This window comes from Sinohyriopsis cumingii, chromosome 15, assembly GCF_028554795.1.
Source record: "Sinohyriopsis cumingii isolate HCF-2022 chromosome 15, ASM2855479v2, whole genome shotgun sequence".
In the NCBI taxonomy this organism is placed as follows: Eukaryota; Metazoa; Mollusca; class Bivalvia; order Unionida; family Unionidae; genus Sinohyriopsis; species Sinohyriopsis cumingii.
The window spans coordinates 139,397,358-139,422,297 of record NC_142975.1 but is presented as its reverse complement, the minus strand read 5'-3'; the positions used below and the strand labels follow the sequence as shown (position 1 = coordinate 139,422,297).

The 24,940-nt window shown below is 36.1% G+C and overlaps 1 protein-coding gene across 3 annotated transcripts in view; it reads right to left on the bottom strand.

Moving 5' to 3' along the window:
• The window catches only part of LOC149782901 (b(0,+)-type amino acid transporter 1-like), a 204,435-nt gene that overhangs the window by 99,305 nt on the left and 80,190 nt on the right, over nucleotides 1–24,940 (bottom strand). Inside the window, exon 1 of one of the 3 annotated variants that reach the window (XM_089934451.1) lies at nucleotides 18,696–18,717. The exons of 1 other annotated variant lie outside the window; for it this stretch is intronic. In XM_089934451.1, coding sequence (XP_089790577.1) covers nucleotides 18,696–18,702 — 7 coding nt within the window. In that variant the 5' untranslated portion in view covers nucleotides 18,703–18,717. Of the gene's footprint in view, nucleotides 1–18,572; nucleotides 18,718–24,940 lie in introns of those variants that run through there. One more of the 3 variants, XM_089934450.1, reaches the window with a different exon arrangement.

Sequence of the window (24,940 nt, the reverse complement as noted above, 5' to 3'; positions counted from 1 at the left end):
ATGTCAAACATGAAAATATATCATGACCTCAAGAAAACATTAAATGTAATCCTTTTCTTGGGCTTATCTGTTTTCTCTTTGTTTGGCAATACTTTAATATTATTGAGTTTGTTAGTCCCTTTAGGCCAGTTAGAAAGCAGACTTTTCCATCATTGGCAGTAAATTCTCTCTTGTGCACAGAAACACATATTAGTTTTCCTTTTCGCCTGCAATTTAATTTTTTTTTTCTCTGCCCAGCAACAGCAATTATAGTATTATTTGTTAACGGACATCTTTTATGAAATTTAGAATCAATATCTTGTTTCTATTATACGTATTTCCCATTTTCGACATATCATCCCCTTCCACTAGCCTGAATTGATTATTTTTGCGCTTGTTGATAATTTCTGCTGAGTGGTTTAATTTAACGATATCGCCTTTCAATCGTTAAAGTATGGGTAATTACTTTGTGGGAGGTTCTGCTGCTTAATATCATCGACTGCTTTAACTCGAATATCGCTCGCACAAGATAACAAATTTTTTCAATTAATCGACCAGAGAATACGTTTCGTACCTTAGTTTTACAAGCCAACCACCACCTATTTAATATACACCAATAATATTTCTTTATTTCCATACTGCCTTACTCGTGCTATCATCACATCAGCCCGCCCCTGTTTTGTTAACGGTGCAACGCAAATCATCGTTTTCGATAACTTTTCACCCCAGAGTGCTCCACGTTTTAACCACAAATCACACTCTCTCAACCTGCCTCTTCAACAAATACGTCTTTAAGTTCCTATCATGACTATCGGATATCGCCTGAATTTCGCCTCAGAGTTTTACGGTAAATATGTTTTATCGTGTTTATTGCACCAATCATCACGTGTTAGTGCATATTTCAGAACAGAAGGGGAAAGTTGCAAACAGTGTTACTCCATCAAGTTTTGCCACTAAACCTCAGATCGTGCTATGGTTCCGTTAATTCTTTTAGGTCAAATGTGATGAGTCTGAATCGGCTCTACAGTTTACAAGACAAACAATGCCATTTTCCCACGAGTTGAAAGAGGTGCTACCTGCGTAGGACAGAGGAGTCTTGCTTAGATCTTTCATTTATCAGTTTCAAAAAGGTAGTGTTATATTTATTGTCAAATAATTTCAATTGTTATGAATTTACTGAGTTTTCTGTAATTTGAGTTGATATAAGCTGTCAGGTGATACTGACTTGGAAGTTTGCAGACTACTTTTGGTTCCTAGTTTCCACGCCATTATATGTGAATCTTTATGTATACAAATGCCTTGCACCATAATAATAACAATGGCAAGTCCCCACTCTCTTACCCACGTGATTTCCGATAAAAAGTTCCAATCCATGATTGAAATCACTTATTAGAAGTTAAAACAATGCACTCTCAGTCTTTCCTACACTCCAAAACTCACCCTTTTTTGGCCAAAATAAGCATATAGCAGGCTTTAAAAGTGAATCTACAGAAAGTATTGCATTTTGCTTCGACAGTACTTTCCACCAGCTGTTATATAAGGTCATGATCACATGATGAACAGGGGATCTCACTAAAATGGACACCATTTTGCTCTTGAATGATTGAAGTGCGTAGAAAGCTAGAATAGTTTTTTTCCTTCGTATTCTGGCGGGTTTCATAATCTTGCGGTATTGACTATCCCTGTTCTAAATATAAATTTGTGCAATCTGCTGGTTGTTTATAACGAAAGTTTTATTAAATATATTTATTTCATCATAACTAATAACAAATTCTTTAAACACAGTTTGTTTTCTTTCTTTCTGGAAATAAATAGGAAAATAATTATTTAATAGAAAGTGTATCAAATATATACTTTCCCTTTGACCCTTATCCAAATACATGTCTCCCACAGAAAGCTGGATCACGTCTCGTTTGGATGAATACGGTCATAGACTTTATGTTTTTTACTCGTACTGTAGAGTCTCATGACTGACCTTGTTTACATATGGCTCGTTGACAAATAACAAGGTAGAGAATAAGGGTTTTCGAATTGAAACCTTGCTTTCATCTCGGAATATTGCACTCAGGTATGACTCGATCTATTGATATATTTGATGACATCCCAAAATATGTATATGGAATTATAACGGCAATTATTTACTTTGTGAGTGATTAGGTAAAATTTACACATCGATGACCATGATCATTTAATAATCACTACAGTAACATTTGCGTAATGCGCCCAAATTAAGATATGTTTTGCTGCACACGTATAGAGATTACAAACACTATTACAAAGTTCATAAACCACAGCCGGCGGAACAGTAACACAAAATACGACGTGCTCTGTCGGTAGTCTGAAATCAACTGATTAAAACAGGATATACATTGTTACATTTATACTTAAATTATAATGACTGACGATTATTTCCCTAAAAGTTTCGTTTAGCTGTAGAACGAGAGCACAGAATAGGACGGGTCACTATTTATCATTACACTGTAAAGCTGTGTTCGTATTTTATCCGTCGTAAAACGGTAGATCTAATGTTTGAATTTGTTCTCGTGACACATCGCAGTGCCACGTTGTTAACATCCATACCCAAAGCTATGAAATCTGACATGCACAGGCCCAAGTGAAGATTTTAAATAATCTTTGAAATTTATCCATTGAAGACAAATGGTTCTACAATTGTGTGGGTTATAAGTGTTTGAAAAAAATTACAAAACTAAAAGTAACAATCCATGTAAGGGCCCCGAGTGCTCTAGAGTGCTCACCGCTCCGGATCACTGTCATCTCACCTCTGTCTGCATGGGTTCGAGTCTCAGGCTCGGCTAACGTGGGTATGTGAGAAAGCCTGCAAGTAGCTTCTCTTGGGTCGATGGTTCTTCCCGGTGTTTTCCAGGGTTCTTCCTCCACCAGTTATACTGGTCGCCATGTATAGCCTATCTTGTACTGAAAAATGGCGTTAAACCCTACAACAACAACATTCCACGTAATTATTGTGACTAGTTCCAAATTTAGGTGAGTTATCTTAAAAAATGCACAAATAACATTATTAATTTAATGTAAATAATTTTATAGGAAATTTAAGTGTGTGTGCGCGCGTGTGTGTGTGAATTCTTTCATTCCAACTTCTAAAAATTATCAAAGGAAGCACCCTAATGAAATTTCAAGAACACACATCCCATTTTAAAAATCACATGTATAGGAGAAGTTTACCTTTTGTTTGAAAATTGTCACAAGATTGAAATGGAGACAGGAACGTGGGCGAGTGTCGAATCGTTCCATGCTTTGGACAGTTGATACCGCTTGTTACAAATATATTTGGTACTTCTCTACCAGAGAAAAATGCCGAAAGGACGATAACTCGAGTCCAAGAATTTTCTCAGGCTACGTTAACGATTTTGTCAAACTGAAACAAGAAGGTAGCGGCTATCCTTCTTGGTGTCAGACTCGAGAAGACGACAAATTCAAAGAGAGAAACCGAACTCAGATATGTTCTTAATGTGGCTAGGTGATATACAGCATATTTGCGAGGTCTATAACTTCAACACCTCCTTGCAATAGTATATTATGAAGCTAGGTCAATGACAGCGAAAGATCCTTATAGTAGTTTAGTATGTAGTGTAGCTAGGTTAATTGGTGAGAAATTGTGTGTTGTGAGACACTTAGTTTCAATCCTTGCTTGAATTTAATTCATAATGAAACTGTCTTAATCAGTACAAAATGGCATGATAGCGGTTTAGTACATAATGACGCTAGGTTAATCAATGCAAAATGGCATGATAGCGGTTTAGTACATAATGACGCTAGGCTAATCAGTGCAAAACGGCATGATAGCGGTTTAGTACATAATGACGCTAGGCTAATCAGTGCAAAACGGCATGATAGCGGTTTAGTACATAATGACGCTAGGTTAATCAGTGCAAAATGGCATGATAGCGGTTTAATACATAATGACGCTAGGTTAATCAGTGCAAAATGGCATGATAGCGGTTTAGTACATAATGACGCTAGGTTAATCAGTGCAAAATGGCATGATAGCGGTTTAATACATAATGACGCTAGGTTAATCAGTGCAAAATGGCATGATAGCGGTTTAGTACATAATGACGTTAGGTTAATCAGTGCAAAATGGCATGATAGCGGTTTAGTACATAATGGAGCTAGGTTAATCGGTGCAAAATTGGCTAATTTTATGCACTGCTCGATTTGTACGTAAAATGCGGTGAAATCGATCTTTATCTTTATTCATTGTTACTAAGAAATAATGTTCCAGTGATGTTATGTTTTATGCATTTTGCTCACAGTAGATCAAAATAGTCCATGAATCAGAAATACGTCAATACAAAAGTGGTCTTGTGAACAGTATGTTTATATATTTTCTTTAGCTCAGAAACGTAGGTTGCATGGATAGCAAACTGACACTAATAAATAAGTGGAACACTTGTCTTACTTTACAATGGCGTCCATGTCTGTTTACAACTTAAACTTAAACTGAAAACCCGTTATCCCACTCTTATGTGTGATTGTACACTTTTTTCGTGTGAGGGTGTAGTAGTGTATCTATAAAGGGTCCTACAATTTCCTACGTGTGTGTGATTGTATATCATGTTTGTGTGAGAGTGCCTATATCTATTTCAGTTCCCTTTTGTGAAAGTATATTTGTTTGTATGCACGTGTAGCGCGTATATAAAAATTCCTACCATACTGATGTAGTATAGTAGGTTTGTGTGAGGGTATAACGTATGCATTAAGATTCCTACTCTTGTGTGGTAGAATGTTTGTGTAAGAGTATGTGCCTATTTTATCACAGTTCTTTTACATCCTGCCCTCTTGGATGATAGTCTAGTAGTCTGTTTGTGTGTTTTGCAAGTATAATATGAATATAAACACTCCTACCGTTTTCGTTGGATAGTATGGGTGCGTGTTCGGATAGTCTTATCCTGTACATTTGTTACCACATAATACCATCCCAAATATAAACCTAAAGACAATATTAGATAAGATTTGTTGCTTATATTGAGGTCAACTCTAGCAATGTTACAGTGTAACCCCATTAGAGGTCAATCACGTCTAATAATGTTACCTTTTACCATCAGTGTTAACCTATAGCAAGTTTAACAAACGATTTCCTCTTGAGCCTCATTTGCCGATTAACGTAAACATATGGGCCCATGTTAATTACCGTATGATCCCCAAATGCCACATACAACTACTTATAAAAACTTGACTGGTTTTATTCACGATTTCCTGTGCAACAGTCTCTTAAATAGTTATTTTGCAAGCATTTGTATAGCATAATTACCATTCAAACCTTTAAATGTCTAAGTAAATTTCCAAATAATCTACATGTATCTTACCTATACACATATCTACACGTTTATGTGTATTGTAAAATTCTGCTCATTACAGTGGGTTTAGTATACAATGTTTTGTGCACTGTATTAATCCTTTGATCACAGCTGGTTTTGCGTTCAGTGTTGTTTATTTTATAATCCTTTTATTATATTGGCATTTGCACATTGTTTTATGTATATGATGTATTCCGATCATTACAGTTGGATATACATACAACTGTATGGGTATTATATAGTTCGTTCATTACAGTGTGTTCTGCGTGCAATTAATGTGTTTTGTATAATCCGTTCATCACAGAGGGATCGGCATACAATTTTCTGCGTATTGCATTATCGGTTCATCGCAGTATTTTTGTGGAATGTTTGGTTTTGTTGTTTTAGCGCCTGAATACTCGTCTGATCACTCCGAAGAAAAACTATTGCTGTTGTTGTTGTAAGGCTTAACGCCATTTTTCAACACAAGATAGGCTATTCCAATCAATCATCTATGTCAAAGGACGATACATCTTTTAAAACACATACGACAGCTAAAACGAAATCTTTTGCTGAGGCCGAGTTGCCATGGATACATATAAATTTCCCCATGTCTTTATCTGATCCACATCTACCATTGGCGATCCTTCAAGTAGTTATCGGACATAGTTGCAGAAGTTTTTCGCCATAGTGATTTTCCGGTGGTCTAGTGGTTAGAACGTCTGCCTCGGATGCGGGTGGTCGCGGGCTCGAAGCTCAGCCAAATCATAGCTAAGACTTATAAAAATGGTACTATCAGCTGTCTCTTTAGGCGCTCATTGTTAAGAGGTTAGTGTTAGGTTTGGCCAGCCTGTTAGACATGGCTGTAACTTGCCACACTGCTGACATCGAAGCGATATGACCGAAAATTTATAAAGCTAAGTTAACAATCTAAATCTCACACACACACACACACACACACACATACACACACCATAAGGAATTATTTCCCTTACGTCTTGATTAGTCCGATCATGCAAGTCTTCATTTTCTGTATAAATAAATTCCTAAAGCAATTCAATAACACAACAATCTTTGATAAAATCTGACTCGGCATCAATACAGGCATTAATCTCGCCCAAATTATTATTTTAGTATAGCTCGTGATTACGTAATTTAATTCATTTCCTACCACTGATTATACTTTTTCTTGGGAGCCTCGTTTGACCGAGTGGTCCAAAGCGTTCTCCGTTACGGATCACTGCGATCTCACTTCTGTCTGCGTGGGTTCGAGTCTCGGGCTCGGCCAATGTGGGTATGTGAGAAAGCTTGTCAGTAGCTTCTCGTGGGTCGGTGGTTCTTTCAGGGGTTTTCCAGGGTTCTTCCTCCACCATTTATACTGGCCGCCATGTATAACCTATCTTGTGCTGAAAAATGGCGTTAACCCCTACAACAACAACAACATCTGTCGTAAAGATAGCTAGAAAACCATTTAAAAAGGCTGCATGCTTCTGGAGCTTGATAATGTACGTTACGACAACCACACATCTTGAGAAATGTGAACGTGAAAACGTAAAAGATGAGGCAGCTAGAAGTCTGACTGTTAAAGCAAAATCGGTAGTTACTGGAGCTTCACATCGAGAAATAAATTGGGAAAGCCTTGAATCCAGAGGACAAAAAAAAGTTCCTATACTAACATATTTTACATAAACTGACAACTGGGTCAAGCAAACCTTATACCATTTATCCTGACCTACCATCCAGACAACCCAAAGTAGGCAAAATTATCGGGAAACACTGGCCCATGTTGGAATCGTCTGACGTACTAAAGTTAATCTTCCCGAACAAACCTGTGTAGCCTACCGGAGATTTAAAAAACCCTCAAGAACATCCTGGTCAGGGAGAAGCTAACGCCAATCACTAAGACCACACTAGTCAATCTGGCCCCTGTGGCGATAAAACGTGCAAAACCTGCCAACATATGATAGAGACTGGGACATTTTCTAGCACAGTGACTGGAGAAAAACTGAACTTACATGGTCCAAACAAAACGAGCAAAACAGAGAATATAATTTATCTCATCACATGTAAGACCTGTAGCCTTCAGTATGTCAGAGAAACTGAAAAGTTACACAAAAAGATCAACCTTCATAGATCTGATTGGATGACAAAAAAAGCTATACAGATGTCCATTCGCAGAACACTTCTCCTCCTGTGGCCACACGTTCAGTGACATAACACTTATTGCAATTGCCCACAACCCCAACTGGCGTTCCAAAACCTGGAAATAAAGGGAATCTTATTGGATACGCCGCCTTAGAACATTGAAACCAATCGGTTTAAATCAAGAAGACTAGAAAAAGACAACCATTCACAAATAATAGTTTCTTGTTGCCGCCGACACATTTTTTTTTAAATAATTCTCTAAATTTGCTTACTAGTCACCAAATAACCTATAATTACTACTATAACAATGAAATATCCGGGATATAATTTGCGCATACATAAATTTACATAAAATAACATGTCACAATGACTCATCGATTTCATGGTCAATATAGAATATCTTCCAGCATCCACAACAAGTCATAGTCATATAAAGTTGTGTAAACACAACAATTTTTTTCTGTTTTATTTGTTTGTCCTTACCTATTGTCAGTATTTATAAGATGGCCGCTATCGCTTAACCGGCTTGGACAGCTGTTCCGTTTTTTAGTGCCGTTTTCGTGATATTTGTGCGTGTTGCCTGTCTTCATCTACGTTATTGTGTTCATTATGTATTGGCTGTTCAATTCGTATGTGTTTTTTCATCTCCTTGTTTTAGAAATGAGAACAATTAGACTTTTTCTCATCTGTCTTGCTCCACTGTTTTTGAACAAACCGCCATCACGTGATACTCACCAGTCAACCCGTTTATGCTATGATGGACCCTCATTAATTGCTTTAAATGATCACTCCTTGGCTCTCCACACTACATTGTGCTCTAGACTAAACGAACTGGGACTACATTCATCATTACCTAAATGTAAACAGAAGCGAAAAAAGAAACGTTGTTTCAAAGCTGGCCGGCGTAGAACAGGAAGAAGAATTTCAGTTATCTCCCTTATTTCGGCTCAACAATTTAAAAAATATTCGACCGTTAATTTAGATAATTCAAATCCCTATTAATTCGTCAACCTTTGTGTCCACTATCCAAGAGATACCTCAGCGTATTGCATAATTCAATGCCCAGTCAGTAGGACCACCGGAAAAGCGCACAGAAATAGCTAATTTTATCAAGGACCAGAATATTGACGTCTTTTTCCTGACAGAAACATGGCTAAAAACATCAGACGATGAGCCCAAGTGTGCGGATCTAACACCCATTGGTTACTCCATCAAGTCGTTCCCCCGTAACTCTCGCGGAGGTGGAATTGCTGTCATCACAAAGAACTCCATGATCAAACGTCTTAACCACACCACAACATTCACTTTCGACCACACATCGTTTGAACTAGTCCAAACCACACTCGCATTGGAGCAAATGTTAGTCCATTTTTTCTGCCTATACCGCCCTCCTCCTAGTAGAAACAAACAAGCTGGCTGAATCTATCTTTTTGGAGCAGTTTCCGAATCTTCTGGAGTATGGAAATTCGATAGGTGGCAACCTGATTATTCTTGGAGATTTCAACCTTCACTTTGACTGTCCCGGAAACCCAAACCCATCAAAACTCATAGATTCCATTAATGTTTTCAACCTCAAAGAGTCAGTTAACCAACCCACCAATAAACATGGTCACATTTTAGACTGGATTCTTCATAGACCTGATGATAACATTATACGGTCCTCCCTGGTATCCCATGACCTTGCATCAGATCACCTCTGCATTATATACCATCTTGACGTATCAGTCCCTAACCGTCCACCTTTATCTGCTACTAAAAGTAACCTCCATCTGATAAATAGAACCAAACTAATGCACGACATCCAAGCAAACCTAACAACTTTCTTACCTCCTACGGCAGAACAACTCGATAACTGCCTGCGTTCATTGCTCGACAAACATGCCCCAGCTACCAAGTGCAGAGTATCAATTCAAAATTGTTCTCCATGGTATAGCAGTGTTAGGGATCAGGTTCGCACTGCTAAAAGAGACCGCCGTAAAGCTGAGAGGCTTTGGCTTTCTACCAGACTCACTATTCATAAGCAAATCTATGAAGCCGCTAAGAAGAATGTCACAAATATAGTCCATGCAGCGAAATCTGCCCACTACACTACTAAGTTCATGGAAAGTTCCAGCTGCAAAGAGCTCTTCGAGATTACTAACAAGCTAATGTCAAGAAACAAATCTACACCACTTCCAACTACCTTCTCTCCATTTGACATTCCGGACATGTTTGCAAATTTCTTCCGTGACAAAGTACAAACCATTAGAAATATTTCACTGTCGGACTCTAGTCCAACATACCTATCCGACCTCACCCATGTGTAAACACCATCAAGATACTTACGCTCCTTTTCTGACAATCGTACAATCATTATTCCCACTATGAAAACAAAGTCATATGGACAGCGTTCTTTTGCATACCAGGGCCCAGCAACGTGGAAGGAATTGCCCACGGAACTTAAACACAAAGACACAGTGATCACATTCAAGAGTGCTCTCAAAACTCACTTATTTCGACTGCAAGAACAAACTTAAAGACCTAATAATGTTTCTTACCTTAAATATTCTCAGCATGTTTTTTATGTTTTCTAATTTCATGGTGTTTGTTTTTGTAATCATATCATTATATGTTTTTTTTTATCTTAAAGGTGTTATCTAATGTTGTAAAGCGCTTAGCGCTTCTAAAGATTAGGCGCTATACAAATCCTCATTACTATATATGTATATATATATATATATATATATATATATATATATATATATATATATATATATATATATATATATATATGCAATAAACTGACTACAAACAGTGCAAAACTATTATGTAACTATTCTGAGCACTTTCGACTCTTAATGAGTCTTTTTTCAAAGGCAAATAATAATAATAATAATAATAATAATCAAAAATTTCCATCGATTTTTCAATTTCACACCATAACTGTTTTATGTTACGACCCCAACGTTTTAATCTAAGTAACATAAAAGAGTGAAATCCAACAATTTTTATGAAAATCAACAATAATTTATATCCCTGGAATAAAATGTGAACATTTTAAAAGAACTTACATTATTATTAGTTAAATTTCATACAGTCCAGAAAGGTTCTAGCGCAAGCCCAAATGTATGGAGTTTTCTCAATAAATTCCAGTGGTTTATCGATTGAAGTAAAATCTGTAATGTGCTGATGTACCAGTCCTTGAATAGTGTTCACGTGCAAACAGTCTAGATGTATAACAAAGATATAATCCAAAATGCTATAAGTGAATTCACAACAACTCCAAAATAGTAATTTAGTCCGAAAGTATTTATAAACACATTGCAATTCCAAATAATTAAATATCTCCTTTCAAAATAAAACTGAACACAACTAAAAGACTGATTCCACTTCAGATGTTAAGATAGAAATAAATAATTCTGATATTAACAGCCTTGATATAATAATCTAAGACACAATAAAAAGACCCGGATGAGGGAGAAATTTAAATTTTCAGAACATGTTCAGTTGTCACCAACGTCAGGTCCTTTACTTAAATTTGAAATAAAGAACATGGCAAGCATGAGGTAGACAAGGAATTCCTGACGGAAAATCCAACACTCAGATCTTAACCCAAGTAAACGTGTTTACCTACAAAAATAGTAACATTAATGCATCATAGACACAATTTAAGAATGTAATGTGTTGCTTACACAAAAAGACATTGATCAGGTAGGCCAAACAAAAAAACTCGTTTATGGACTAAGGTCAATCACACCATATAAATTAAATATTCATAGCACCTCCTGTCATGAAGTAAATAATTATTCAATAAAGCTTTCATTTATATATTAATCAAATATATTTATGATACAATACCAATTAAAATCACACGTCTTATGAATGGCATGTCCTGAACTCAAACCCAAGTAAACATCTCCACCTCATACGAATTATAATAATATAAAATATACAATCAAACACAAGAATTAGCTATGCAATATCTTGTTTACACACACATTCGTACCATTAGCAACATTATATTTTGATTTTTTCCATCAGACAATTTACTCTATTGCTCATTACATCAACTTGAATAACTTGTATCTTTTATTACCAGAAGAGCTTAGCGATTACATATTAATTATATTACACAGCAACCGGAGACGACATGCAAACACTAAAAATCGTGCAGTACGTCAAGAGAGTTACACACCAGTCATTCTGCACAAATAGGTATGATGAGGCGGCGGAGATAAAACAAATTTCGAGTACCTACACAAGCATCTCGTGCTTTAACGAAATTAACTGACATTAATGAAAACTTTTAAAGGCAATATTTATCGCAATTAAACGTTGAAGAAAAGCTAATTGGCTCAACAGATCACATCACCTGAATCTTTCAAAGACTCTAACATTAATAAGGATTATCAGTTATTTTCAAGTCCTTACACTCTAATGTTCTACATCAGTAGTTTTATAAATTTAGAAATTAGTGCATTGGAATTCCGCGTAGTTCTGTCTCATATATATTTCTGTTGTTGAAACAAAAAGGCCATTTTACTAATCATATAGAGGAATTAAATTCCACAAAAACAAATATTCTAAGAAAGCTTTATTCTGAATTTGTCAGCAGTTTGAATCATGATGAACTATTAATTTTAACGGAACACAAGTCGATGCTCATTAACAGTGTACAAGTCTATGCTTATAAAAGACACTATGCACATGCTCCCGAATGACTAGACAGCAAGTATTCAATTTGTTTCTCTTTACATTTCAAAGGCAATACACAATGAAACACAAAACTAGAAAAAATTATAAAATAGACTGAAAAGAAGCGACGACCAGTGTCAACCTAAACTTACAGCAACAGATCCAGCTGTTTCTTCGCAGCCAATAGCTGTTGACATTAACATCTTTAAACACACACATACACATATCTATCTATCTATCTATCTATTTATCTATCTATCTATCCATCCATCCATCCATCCATCCATCCATCCATCCATCTATCTATCTATCTATCTATCTATCTATCTATCTATCTATCTATCTATCTATCTATCTATCTATCTATCTATCGTTGTAAACGATTTCCATTGAACTGAAACAACCATCGTTCAAACCCCACCCTTCGGTGTTCTCTGCATCGCCATTTAATTCACTCTATTCGTGATCTGAGATGTCGAATTCGAGCTCAGACTGTTTGTTATTGGGTCATCTTAATAGTGAAGTGATGAATTATCAGCAAATTAAATGGAATGATATTCTAAAAATATACAATCTCACTCAAATGATAGAGTACCCTATTCCAGACTCTTAAAGCTGATTACGTTAATCCATCACATTTTATTTTTCACATGCTGAATTTATAATCGAGACACACGCCTAAGCTTAATCTGCTATTATTATTATTATTATTATGATCGTGTGCAGTGCGTGCTCAGCCATTTAACAGCGTCATCATCAGCAAGGTGCAAAGCCTGCGGTCCGCCGAGTACTTTGTAACTGGACAGTTGTTCACAATGTGTGACATGCTCTGAAGAGCTCCACAGAAACAGGAAGAGTCAGTGGCCTGGTCCCATTGGGCAAGGCTGACTGCACAACGACTCTGTCCTCTCCGAAAGCGGTTCAGCGTGGTCCACAGATGACATGGAAGGTTGAGACCAGGAGGGCAGACAGGTGGCTCAGCTACGAGGGAGTGGTTTAAAACATGTGTTGAAAACCACTCGACACTTCATGCCGTAATAACTGTCATATCCTCAGGCAACGAAGCTAACCAGATTGGCGTCTTGAAGTCAAGCGGACTGCTTGATGCGAGGTGATGTTCATGTACAGTGGAATTTTCTCACTGGCACAGACCTTAGCCAACATTTTTGTTGTTGCTTCCTGGCAATGCAGGTGTGGAGGCGAAAGGTTGCTGAGTACCGGCAGCCATGGTAATGGAGTAGGACGAAGTACTCCAGAGATTATGCGCATTGTTGTGTTGAGCTGGACATCAGTTAACTTGGTGTGGGATGATCGATCCCAGACAGGAACACTATACTCGACTGTCGAATAACAGGGCCAGTGCTGATGTCTTGAGTGTCTGAGCACTAGCACTCCAGTGTTAATGCAGCCAAATTTGCGGAGTAGGTTGTTAGTGTTAATCTATTAGTGGCTACTATACAATATGTACCACATGAAGCATTTTCTAGAGACCATTCAAAAAGGACCAGGCCACTATAAAATACAGACCCTGCAACCGTTTCCATGAATATATCCTTTTGACGGACTAGAAATATACTCTAAGTAATTTTGAAATTGCGGTACTTTAATAAATCCCGATCTTGATGTACAACGTTGGAATGCACTTTCTTGCAGCTTTAATCGACATTCCTCATTAAATGGAAAAGAGAATAACGCAGCATAACTAATTTAACTCTGAAATGAGGCAAGCCATGAAATTACATTATTTCAGTCACCAACAGCGTGACAAACGAAATGACAAAACATAAAAAATTTATGAAACAAATTATTCGCTTAATTTAAGAAGGATATTTGTTGAAGATTAATTGAGAATGAGAGTTACCGCAGGAAAATATAGAAACATTTTTGTAACTTGAATTCAAGTTCAGAAGTTCACGATTTCCCTTTAGAATTATAAACTGGTAGTCTTACTGTACAGAGCCATTATATATTGCAAACGAAATAAATACATTTCATCATCATTGACTTCAATGCTTGTAAAACAGTCTTACACATTAATAAATTTTTCGTTCCTCGTGGAATTCGTAAAGACTAAATTTCGATCTCACGATCATTCCAGATTCCTTACATTTGTGTCAAGAATCTATTTATATTTTAGACAAATCTCATGGCACCATAGTTACAGAGGTAGACGAAATCTCACCTAGCATATAAAAACTCTCAGCCCAAGTTGCTGCCACTTTAATTAGAAGCATGCAAAAATCCATATATTCATACTGGCACCTTGCCGCCAATCTGAAATTAACCAAAGCGTTCCCAGCCTTTAGGCAAGGTGATAGAGTCTCAGCAAACAATTATCGATCAATTTTACGAAAAGCATCTAAAATGCTTTAAAACAACACCGCCCTTCATCTCAGGTGGTTTTGTTTCAAGACTATAAAAAAAAAAAAAAAACAACTGTATGAAAATTGGTTCAAGGTGAAGATAAACGAAATCAGAGGATATCAATACATTCGTTTAGGGAACTAAACTAAATATTATAGGCATTTACCGTCGGGAAATCAATATGCAGCATCTTCCAGAATAGCCTTATTGCACGTATTGTCTTCACCTGTACCATAATATATTCTAAAATATTTTATACTGAATTTGAGTTACCTTGACATGATTATGGTTGCACCATTGAATGGCCGTGCAGCTAATGGTAATCAGGTCATGAAGTCTACAGGAAGTATTAGAAGCAAAGACTATCCAACCTCACATTGATTCTTTAATTTATAGAGGTTACCTTTCAGAGAAATAAAAAAATACCATAAAGCTAATTTGACATATAAATCCTTTAATATTATGTCTTCATCGTATAGCAGTGATTGTCTAATTCCTGCTTCCAGTATTCATTCATACAAATCCACGGTTTATTTGCATCTATAATCTTCATTTGTCTCAATACTAACGGAACCTGTACGAAATATATTTTACTTACTTATTCCGCAGCAGTTTTGTGAAATATCATTCTATATGATATTAAACAAACACCAACTCTCCTATTGTCAAGAATTCACTTCACAAATTTCTTCTGTCTGATTATACCAAATCTCAAACATATGTATACCGAACTTGGATGCTCATCCAATAGACATGTATATTTTAATGTCTTTTGTATGTATGTATCTAGGTAGGTAGGGACTTATGTAGGTAGGTGGGTTGTTAGTTATGCATGTGCGTGTCTTTAATTACTGTTATTATTTACTATTACAGTCCAACGGAACTATGATACGCAGTTTTCTGTCTAGTAAAGACAATTTCGGCACCTCCCACCATAGCTACAATCCGTGCATCCCCCCCCCCCACTTGCTTAGCTGGTGTTAATGTGACAAAGTCTAGCAAAAATGGTACCAAACTTAAAGAGGCCAGAGATACACTTGAAAGTACGTTATTCAGTTTTTATTGATATTGGAGTACATAAGAATGGATTGAATCCGCTCACAACCAAGATTTTGTATGAAGCTATTGCAATACCCCAACGTTGTATGGTTGTGAAACTTTGTCCGACCCTAGCTCTCTGAATATACTTGCACTAGAGAGAGGCCAAGGATTTCGCTCTAAGCATACACAAGGTGTCTTGCGATAGACACGGGCTGAAGTTTCATCAAGCATATTAGGTATTTTACCAGTTCAAGGTTACATTGATATAAAAAATGAATTTTAGCAACTTCTCAGACTGCCTGCGGTTTATTATGCATTAGAATCATATCTTCTTCGTCGTTTTAGCTTTTCAGATTTCAAGATTGCAAGGTACACGTACTGGCTTTGATCAGGAAATGTACAAATTGCTGGAAAGATTTAAAAGATGTACATTTTTGTCGTTGTTGAGTTTAATTATAGTAGCGTTCGCACAACTGTGCATGTGCCACTTTTTTCTGACTGCACCGCAGCCTGCTAGTTGTTCCTGGGGAAGGGGATGGTGCGACCTCCTCCAGACTTTTATGGATTCAAGGAACCCTGATAGTTTGGCCTCAGTCTGTGGGTCCATAAAGGTCCCTACAGTTGAATGGTTGGCTGTTATTAGTGGGAAGGAGAGCTCGGGAACGGTCCTGCTTGCTTTACATCGCTGGTTTCTTGTTGCATTTGCCTGGTGCTTTTTTTTTTCCGAGATTTTTTTCTTCTTTTTTTTTCTTCTTCAAAATGTTCTAAAAGGAGGGGGGATGTTCTATTCTGTTTATAGAGGTTCTTAGTAGATATCATGTATGAACAGATTTTCAAGGTTATTATGGGATTAGCTAGTCGAGGTGTTTAGGGTGTGTTTCCTACGTTATGTTATTTATAAGTTTTTAGATATTACCTTTTATTAATTGATGTTTTTAGAGATTGAATGTTATTTATACTTTATTTAGCAAGAGACCGGATTCCTAGCCGATTACACGGTTCGTTAAGGACATGTAGGACAGGAATCCTAGCTGATTACTCGGTTCGTTAAGGACATCTAGGACATCCGATTTTGCGGTTTCCTTAGTTTTTTATAGGTGCTTCGTAAGTGAATTATTTATTAATACTTTTATTAAGACTTAAGATGTACATTCTTCAAGGACAATTCCAGGTACCTACACCTGAATCGTAATGTATTGTTGAACAAAGTCGAGTTTCTATATTGTTGTGTCTATTTGATTTACTTGTATCTGATTATATATATATATATATATATATATATATATATATATATATATATATATATATATATATATATATATATATATATATATATATATATATATATATATATATATATATTTCAATTTAATTATTTGTCAGTTTTAAATTTTTTATTTATCATTACATGATATTTTAATGCAGATTTATTCACTAGAGATGATACTTTTTCAGAAAAATAGTTTGACCTTGACTGTTTGTTTTATAAACACCAGGCGTTGATCTAAATCCTGACCATGTTTCAAAATTTGTAGCAACCATCGTAAACATGTTCTATTTTATTTTAAACTGATTTGTTGTTGTCAATGTCATTATGGGATTTCGGGTTTAAGATGTAAACATTTTTTTTATTTTGTTTTTATTTCTTAGAGTAAAATTGTTGGTTTTCGTCTGGGTCACACTTGGTGTACGTGACGCATAACAGGTACTAGCCTTCTATAAGCTTCCAGAAGATGATCACATGACCCCTTCTCTACGTTAAGAATACGATGTAAACCATGTTTTGGAGAATTAATTTCAGTAGAAGCTTGGCTGTTAAACTGTTAGTTGAATGTTGTGCTGTTTGGAGTTATTTCAAATTACTTTGTTTGGAGTTATTTCAAATTGCTTGGCTTCAAAAGCATCGATTCAGTTATTTTTCTGGAAATACGTGTGCTCATGTAATATTGTGGAACAAGAATAGTTTTTTTTTATTATAAAAAAATATTCAGCTATCAGACACCGGAGTGATAATTCTTGTTTCTACAAGGAACTGTAGACTTCAACACATCAGATTACAGCATACGTCATCGTCTTCCATCTTGGATTCTTCGTCGGGATTCGAACGTACAATCAGTAGAACAGTTTGTTATTAGGACTACTAAAATGTTATACTTCGGTTATTTTTGGATTTTATTTTTTGGATTTGATTCTATAAAACCGTAAGTTCATATTCTTTCATTTGTACAGACTTTTTCCAGCGAAATAAATTATTGTATTCTTTTTTCAAAGGTTGTTGTTTTCACTTTTTCTTGTGTTACTGTTTATTCGAGTCTAAAGATGTGACATAAGATAATGAAAATGCTTTGAACGGTGTCATTGGGCAAGTTACTTTAACCAGACTGACTCGGTACTGAATGCCCTGTATGTGTTGCTGTGCCATAAAGTACCAATAATAATCGGTAGAATTGCGTCTACATTATGTAATTTTGTACGCAATGTCGCGGTCAGATATGTATGGTCTTTGTATATTTTCTCTGATCACTCCCATATTTATGCAGTGACAGGGTGCATTTTGGTATGAATGCGTATACCTAACTAGACAAACGTTTATCTTAATTATATTAAACCCACATAGGACAGCCCGGATTGAATGAATCCACGTGTCCTTGGGAAAGGCTTCCAGCTGCCATTTCCTTGGTCATGATATAGTTAATAATCTGTTTAAAGGTACAGTTGACACCAACAAAAACAAATGCATTAACTCTAGATGTCGTTGGTGATAAAAAGAAATCAGTTTAAAAAATCAAAAGGGACGAAAGATAGTGCTCGACAACATCATACACAACAATAGAAACAATCGAGGTCTTTTTTACGTAATAGTATTTTGAGTTGATTCGAATAAAAAACTTTCATAAAGTGTCAGAGACTCAGTACCTGTAGCGATCGTTCAAGTCCAAACTAAGAAATTTGATCAGGACACAAACTGTGGCAAAATATCAGGTTATGCATAAAGAGAGATTTATTGGATTTATATCTTGGGGGGTGGGGGAGAAAGAGAAAATTATGACTTACCTGCCATAATATGTGTGTCCGACAATGTTTCGTCTAATCTATACAATCCGCCTTAACTTGTACAAGAAAAGATCAGGTTGAATGGAGTTGCGCATATTATGAGTTCCCTATAACATAACTTACCTGTCATTTTATCTCTATTCGACAATGATTCATGTAACCAGCAAATTTCGCTATAGCTAGACGTTTACGCATGTGACGCCCCTTTTTTGTAAGAGTTCCGTAAACTGTTTCAGATTTAGTAACTGACTAGTTACACTATACACTCTCGTTTACCCTTGTGTTGAATTGCACACAAATTAAATTTCTCTAATTCCTTGTTGAATTAGAATGTAATTGTTTGAACAGACAGAAAATGTCAAAATAATCATTTGACACAGAAATCCATTCTAATTAATCACTTTATCCTAGTCCATAATTCAGACTACTTAAAACATGATGGTCGTTAGGGCCGGATCAGGTGAGGCGAGGGGTTGGGGTGTTTTCCAACATTTTAAAAAGGGCTCTGACTTTCCTCGAAAGGGCACCAAACCAAAAGTCTACTTTTCTATTTAGTGAAAATGTGCATACTACTCAATAAACGTGCGCAAGAAAGTGACAAGTGTCTGCATGGTTGCGTGTGTGTTTGTGTGTGTGTGTGTGTGTGTGTGTGTGTGTGTGTGTGTGCACATTGTTTAGAGAGCGCAATCTGTTGGTACGGAAACCCTGGACCCCCTCAATTCGACCCTACTGACAAGTCAGATTTTCCTCACTGTCTAGGACTTTTTGTCTACAGCCAAACGGTTCTATTATTACTGACCAATCCAAACATCACCAAACATCAGAGTTCCTATTTAATTTTCAGAGAAAGAGAGAGAGAGAGGTACATTACATCTTGTAAACCCCTTTCAAACGAAATTTACTTTTACATGTGTACCTTCAAACTTATGTGTATATTGGAAAGGGTAGTACCCAAATCAAAATATAAACTTCTTCATGCAAAAATGCCACGGACAGCACTAAAACTGTAACGGAATTCAGTGTACTTAATGTCAATGTTTTGTATATGAACAAAAATATATTTGAGTTTCTTTAGCAGGTACAGCATTGTTAGAGGGTGGTTTATTTTTGTCGTTAGCTGTCTAAGAATGCATGCTCGGTTCAGCCATTGCTGCAAGTGCAAAGTGCCCATTTTCATTATATATATATATATATATATATATATATATATATATATATATATATATATATATATATATATATATATATATATATATATATATATATATATATATATATATATATATATATCCTTGAATAGTATTATGTGCTAACAGTCTTGATGTATAACAACGATATAATTAAAAATGCTATAAGTGATTTCACAACAACCCCAAAATAGTAATTTAGTCCGAAATTATTCATGAACCCATTACAATTCCAAATAATTTAATCAAATATCTCCTTTAAAAATAAAGCTGAACACAGCTATAAGACTGATTCCACTTCAGATGTTAACATAGAAATAAATAAGTCTGATGTTAACAGCCTTGATGTAATAATCTAAGATGCACCAAGAGGACCCGGATGAGGGAGAAAGTTTAATTTTCAGAACATTTTCAGTTGTCACCAATGTCAGGTCCTTTACTTAAATTTGAAGTAAAGAACATGGCAAACATCAGTTAGACAAGAATTAACTATGCAATATGTTGTTTACACACACATTCGTACCATTAGCAACATTATATTTTGACTTTTTTCCATCAGACAATTTACTCTATTGCTCATTACATCAGCTTGAATAGCTTGTATCTTTTATTACCAGAAGAGCTTAGCTATTACATATTAATTATATTACACAGCAACCGGAGACGACATGCATATATATTGTTACAAGCCAGTGGTATTTGGTTGACCGAGTGGTGTCTAACCCAGGCGCGTTTCTGCTAGAAGTTCTAAGTTTTCCCCCAAATTTCCAAAGACCTCCACACAACGTCTGTTATAAATTAGAAGTCTTTCGTGTCCATTCTATCAATAATTTTATTCTAATTCATGCAAGAATAACAGATCTCACAACTTTTCAATTGTCTATCAGCCTCACATCTGCATGATTTCTCTTCACCAACTTTCTGTACCGTCAGCATTTCACGCAGTAAAGCTATACAACTTCCTCAAACACAGGAAACTATTTTTACTAAGCCACTTTAGGTCAGTCAAATCATGGTTTCGGGCCACATCTCGCATGTAAAATTGCATCACATTTGCCACCAAAAACGGTATCTGCCGAGTTCCTTCTTGTTTATTCCATTATGTAATTTACGTCTCCTACCGTAAATACTGCACCTGCAGTCACATAACCAGTGTACACCGCTAGATTTTGATAGAGACTATGGAACGACAGGGACACTCATGCGGCCCCGACCTGAATTAACTAAAAGTAAACCATGTCATCATGGAAACTCACTAACACTTCACTCCGTGATGTTTGCTCCTATTAATTGGCTAATTATTTCAGGCATAGGAATATTTTCACTGGGCCGAGTTCCAATAATCAAATAAATAATCACAAAAATCTAGGAATTCCTTAAAACGGGGCGCTATAACACAATGCGCATGATCCAAATCTTTGTCTCGTAACAACCACTTTATTGTACCTGGGGAATACAGATGAAAAATCTTCTTTTTTTATAAATTAGACAACACTGAACTCAAAGCGATGACCCAGTTTTCACGCACATGTTCACTAAAAGACACTGATGTTTTCCTAACATGATGAAGATAGGTTTGGTTTAGTTTTAACGAAGACGCTAAAAGCAATTTCATGACTGAGATGTTTTGTATAAATCTAACACCAAAATGGATTGAACGGAATGATGTACACTGAGTTAAACAAATGATGCGAGGAAATGAAAGTCCAATCTGTGTTGATACTGATGGATGCTATGTGGGTCTGGTGTCAGCTGTTCATTAAAATGTGTAATTTTGCTGCATGAGAATCTTTCTGGAATAAACATGCGTACAAATTAGACACATACCGGTAATTGATTACAGCCATATCAAGCGCGAAATTCAAAATGGCTACAGAACAAATGATTGTTCTCTTTCAAATTGATTTACAAGTCACAAAACATATGATTTGCTCTGGAAATAAAGTGTACATGTCACTAAAAGAACCCTTCAGCCGACAGTAGTTGTACAGCCACGAGAAATGCCGGTAAGTGTATAAACATTTACACCGATGTATGCAGCCAAATTTGAATGCATATAATTGCAGCTTTTTAATGAATAGGTGACATCAGCCCCTCGCCCGAAAATCAGTATCATCACGGGTGAAGGGCTGATTTATCCGCCTAGGAAATGATATGCCCTTTGTGTCCGCTACAAAATGTAACTCTCTACATTCTGCAGCTATTCACAATCGTGTTTGCAAATTGAAAAGTTACTCCTGTTCTTTGAGTTTCTATTTTCATTCATATTGATTTAATAAATATAAAACACACTTATATATAAACATGAAAATGGTTTCAATGAAGAAAGTAGAGTACTACAAACACAGCATGGCTAGCCTCATGAGCACTGAATGCACAGCCATTCACTTACCTGTGAGTGTATAGAAACGAGTGGGCAATATAAACTATGCGAAATTACGAATCAGCAAGAGGTAATGCAAACATTTAACAGCAATTACCTTGCTTTTATTATCTTTTTGTGCTGTTAGATTCATACCGAGCATAAGGATAATCTTATCCTCTATCTCACTCTTTTCCCGTTCCGTTGGTCTGTTTGTAAATTGTACCATCATGTATACGTCTATAGACATCTTCGCATGACATAAGCGAAAAGTCCACTATGCTCGTACCTCACGGATTCTCACCCGTGTCTTGTAAGATAGTCGATCGATCGATCGAGAGAGAGAGAGAGATGTGGTGGGATGTGTAATTTGGGGAAATGTATATGGCGATGTACCAGTGTGTCCCAATGACGTAGGGGAATTTTCATTCTATTACATATATTAAAGTGGATTCGTAGGATTTTTTTCCATGTAGTAAACATCTTCTTTGCTTAGTAATTTTCCACATATTGAAATTCAAATTTAAGCAATATAATATGAATGAAATACATGAACAAAGAAGTCATTTAACCATATTCCACCTTTCACTATTAGTAGCCAAATATTTAGTCAATGCTATTGACTATTTTTGTAGCGTCGTCTTCTGAAGGGTTTGCCTTATCTGTGCGTGAGACCGCTCCGGTGGTCTAGTGGTTAGAGAGTCTGTCTCAGATGCTGGAGGTTGCGGATTTGAACCCCGACCGAATCATGCCAAAATCTTAAATAAATGGTATTAGCAGTTGCCTCGCTAGGCGTTAAGCAGTTAGTGTTAAGACTGGTCGGCCAGGTGTCAGGATAATGTGACTGGGTGGGACATCATGCTACATGTCTGCTGCATGATGACCAGTGCTAGACGTCACTATAAACTGCCACACTGCAGACATCGTAGTGATATGACTAAAAAATGTGCATGCCTTTTTGGCAAGAGCATCTCACTATATGAAGGTTTTAACGCCCGATGGGCTGCAAGATATATATATATATATATATATATATATATATATATATATATATATATATATATATATATATATATATATATATATATATATATATATATATATATATATATATTTAACACCATCAATCAATCTAATACTTACTTGAAAGAATTAACTGAAACAGCATAATCAAAACTCAAAGGTATGCTTGCCACAGAACGGGTTTTCTTCGTACCTCTGATGTAGAATTAGTTTCATTTTTCTGCAATATATTATTATTAAAAAATTCCTATACAGATGAAGATTCATAGGATTTATATTGAGGTTTGGACCGGAAGTCCCAGTCAAGGGGTTCTATTATTTGTCTCCCAATGAGACTATGCCAGTGGGGAGACAAATAATGCAGAGGGATTTCCTTTTCTTGGTACGAACACCGATATAGATTATTTTTGTCATATATTCATCAGGTACTAGTATTATATGTTATTCTATTTAAGGGTCATCAAGTTTTATACTCTTTTATGAAAATCTGAATAATAAACTAAGTAGAATCAATCTAATCTATTTCTAAATGACGCTCTTAGAAATGAAAACTGAATCTTGAAAGAAATGTTATTGTTTTATATTTTTATATTGGAAGTATTGCGCAATGAGCGTCTCGAGCCACATGCTTTTGTATTTCCAAATACTGTGAATATGTTAATGAGGGCAATGAGGTTAACTGTCGACCCTAATTACACAAGTTCTGCACATGAGAAAATAGAAACATAATATCTATTGATATCATTACTGTATTATCACATATAATCGAAGGATACTCCATAAAAATGACAATAAATAAATAATATATTTTATGCCGTTAGGTTTTAACTTTCATCCGTTCTGATTTGGATGACGTTTTATTGTAGGCTAGTGTACGACACTGTTATTAAGAAATGCCTACTGAGTACAGTTCTAACGAAGTGTGTAATGACATGAGGAAATTTCTAATTCATCGCTTTCTTGGAAATATATATTTTCGGTCCTGGAAATATGGCAAGTGTTGCTATCACTGGTGCAATGATGCGCTACATGGAGATCGTTTTGTGGAATAGTACGTGGGCTGATGAATGAACATCTCTTTTTGGTAAGTGCTGGAGTTATATCTGCAATTGCATTATTATATATAATTCAGTTGGGGCGGATTGTGAATGTCCGTCAAAGAAGAAAAAAGTTTGACATAACACATTCTGGTTTTTGCCGGCGTTGTAGTAGCCCTTGAGAGTGTTTGGTTTTGTGTAGCCTGTGATGCATATTGCCTGCTTGTCTGAAGTTCTATCAGCTCGACTCTGTGTGTGTGTGTGTGTGTGTGTGTTCCTGGGACGTAATTTGCATTAATATGCACAGGGTATACAGGGTATGAAGACAAACTAAAATTATCTGCCACGTTGTAAAGTTAACTTGTGCGCTACTTGTGATTGTTGATGTAATTAGATTAGTCACTAACGGAATTGTCAAATGTATCACATCACTACTTTCGGAGCACTCCGGAAAAACGATCGGAATTACGAGCGACTTCGTTGACTAAATTACGGCGTGGCACCTCTTAATTCTAGCTGAATACCTGAACGTCGTTTAAAACTAACATCTTGATTATTTCAAAGAACGGTTTATGTCAGGTGGCTTTAAAAAAATAATTTCCTTTCTCCCGAAGTTTAGTTAGATTGAAAGAATACTGAAATTTATGATAAACTGCGGCATCGGGACTTCGAGAATGATGATGTCAATAAAACTTATGGTGTGAAAGAAAAATCATATTACTGTTGTACTTTGCTCTTTAAAAGAATTTAGGTTGCATC